Source organism: Eurypyga helias, unplaced genomic scaffold (assembly GCF_000690775.1).
Source record: "Eurypyga helias isolate BGI_N326 unplaced genomic scaffold, ASM69077v1 Scaffold40012, whole genome shotgun sequence".
Taxonomy (NCBI): Eukaryota; Metazoa; Chordata; class Aves; order Eurypygiformes; family Eurypygidae; genus Eurypyga; species Eurypyga helias.
In genome coordinates this window covers 1-1,713 of record NW_010236046.1, presented here as the reverse complement: position 1 = coordinate 1,713, position 1,713 = coordinate 1, and the positions used below count along the sequence as shown (strand labels likewise).

The 1,713-nt window shown below is 61.5% G+C and overlaps 1 protein-coding gene across 1 annotated transcript; it reads right to left on the bottom strand.

The window, feature by feature from the left end:
* Positions 1-33: 33 nt before the first annotated feature.
* Positions 34-1,552, bottom strand: LOC104506122 (protocadherin-16-like; the record flags this gene model as incomplete). The annotated part of the gene is made up of 1 exon (XM_010146959.1): positions 34-1,552. A coding segment is annotated over one exon (1,519 nt), but the record flags the coding sequence as incomplete, so codon positions are not given.
* Between the last annotated feature and the right edge of the window lie 161 nt (positions 1,553-1,713).

Sequence of the window (1,713 nt, the reverse complement as noted above, 5' to 3'; positions counted from 1 at the left end):
GGTGTCGCGGGCGTGCGCGATGCTGTAGCGCACCTCCCCGTTGGGACCCTGGTCCTTGTCACGCGCCGTCACCTGCAGGACGAAGCTGCCTGGGTACACCACCTCGGGGATGCTCTGCTTGTACTCCTGCTGGTCGAAGAGCGGGGGGTTGTCATTGACGTCCACCACCTGCAGCACGAAGGCTGACTCCGCCCGCAGCGGCGGCGTTCCCGAGTCAGTAGCTGTCACCCGCAAATCATAGGAGTCTCTTTCTTCCCGGTCCAGAAGCTGGTCCACGCAGATGAGGTAGATGATGTTGTCCTTGGTAGTGAGGGCGAACTTGCCGTCGCCTCCCTCCAGCGTGACGTTGACATTGGAGTACTCGCCGTAGTCCGGGTCGGAAACAGAGATGCGAGCCACGTACTGGCCGGGCTGGGCTCCCTCGGAGATCTGAGGGGAGCCGTCTTCACTCAGGAAGATGATGGTCATGGTGGGCTGGTTGTCATTGTAGTCGCGCACGTGAATGGTGACGAAGGCTGTGGTGACCTCCGGGTGGACAGCCTTATCTCTCGCCTGCACCACCAGCTCGTGCACCTTCCTCACCTCATAGTCCAGGCCCTTGTTGAGCTTGATGACTCCAGTCCGGGCATCGATGGTGAAGTACTGGTCCGGATCGCTCTGCCGCCTGTTGATCTCGTAGATCACATCCCCGTTGTCACCCTCGTCCGCGTCAGAGGCAAAGACCTGCAGGATGCTGCTGCCAGGTTTCAGGTTCTCCGAGATGAGAGTGTGATAGCGGCTCTGGTTGAAGCTCGGAGCGTTGTCGTTGATGTCCTGGATGGACACATCCAGCGTCATCTGGGTGCTCCGGGGAGGAGAGCCCCCATCATAGGCTTCCAGCAGCAGGGAGTACGATGAACGGTTCTCCCGATCCAAGACGTTGCTGACCACCAGGTCCAAATACAGGACCCCATTGGGTCCTCGGCGTGTTTCCAGGCGGAAGGCCTGCCCTGCGTTCTCTCCCTTAATGGCATAGCCTTGTGTGTTGAGTAGGCCACTGTCAGCATCAAAGGCCGGGTCCAGGGGAAACCTGGTGCCAATGGGGGTGTGCTCCGGGATCTGGAAGGTGCTGTGCTGCTTGGGAAAGGCCGGAGCATGGTCGTTGATGTCATTCACTTGGATGTTCACCTCCACCGTGATGCCCTCCGGCGTAACAGCAATGAAGCTGTAGCGGTCCCGAGTCTCGCGGTCCAGGACACGCGCGGTTTTGATGATGCCGGTGTTCTCATCTATGCCCAGGTCGGTGGTAACGCCGCTGCCCTCCTGCGCCGAGATGAAATACATGTAGGCAGCAGTCCCAGGGGGCAGCCCCGCACTGATGTCCCCGATGATGGTGCCGGCTGGCTGCTCCTCGTCGATTTGCAGATCCAGGGTGCCCAGGACAGCAGAGCCCTCCCCCGCTCTCAGCCCCCCCAGAATCAGCAGCTCCAGCAGAAGCATGGCCGAGCCCTTCAGCTGCTCCATGGCGGAGGACAGAGCGGAGGGCACCCGGTCTCCTCCGTGCGCTTTAATCCTGCGTGGAATGCAGACCAGAGGACGCTGGTTAGGAGGGAGCAGCGAAGGCAGGGCAGAAGAAAGCTCCCGGAGAGGGAAGCTGCCCCACACCTGCCGCCCAAGCGACCCCTCCCCGGGAGCGGAGGTCAGGGCAGAGGGTGCCCAGGGTCCCATCCCGGG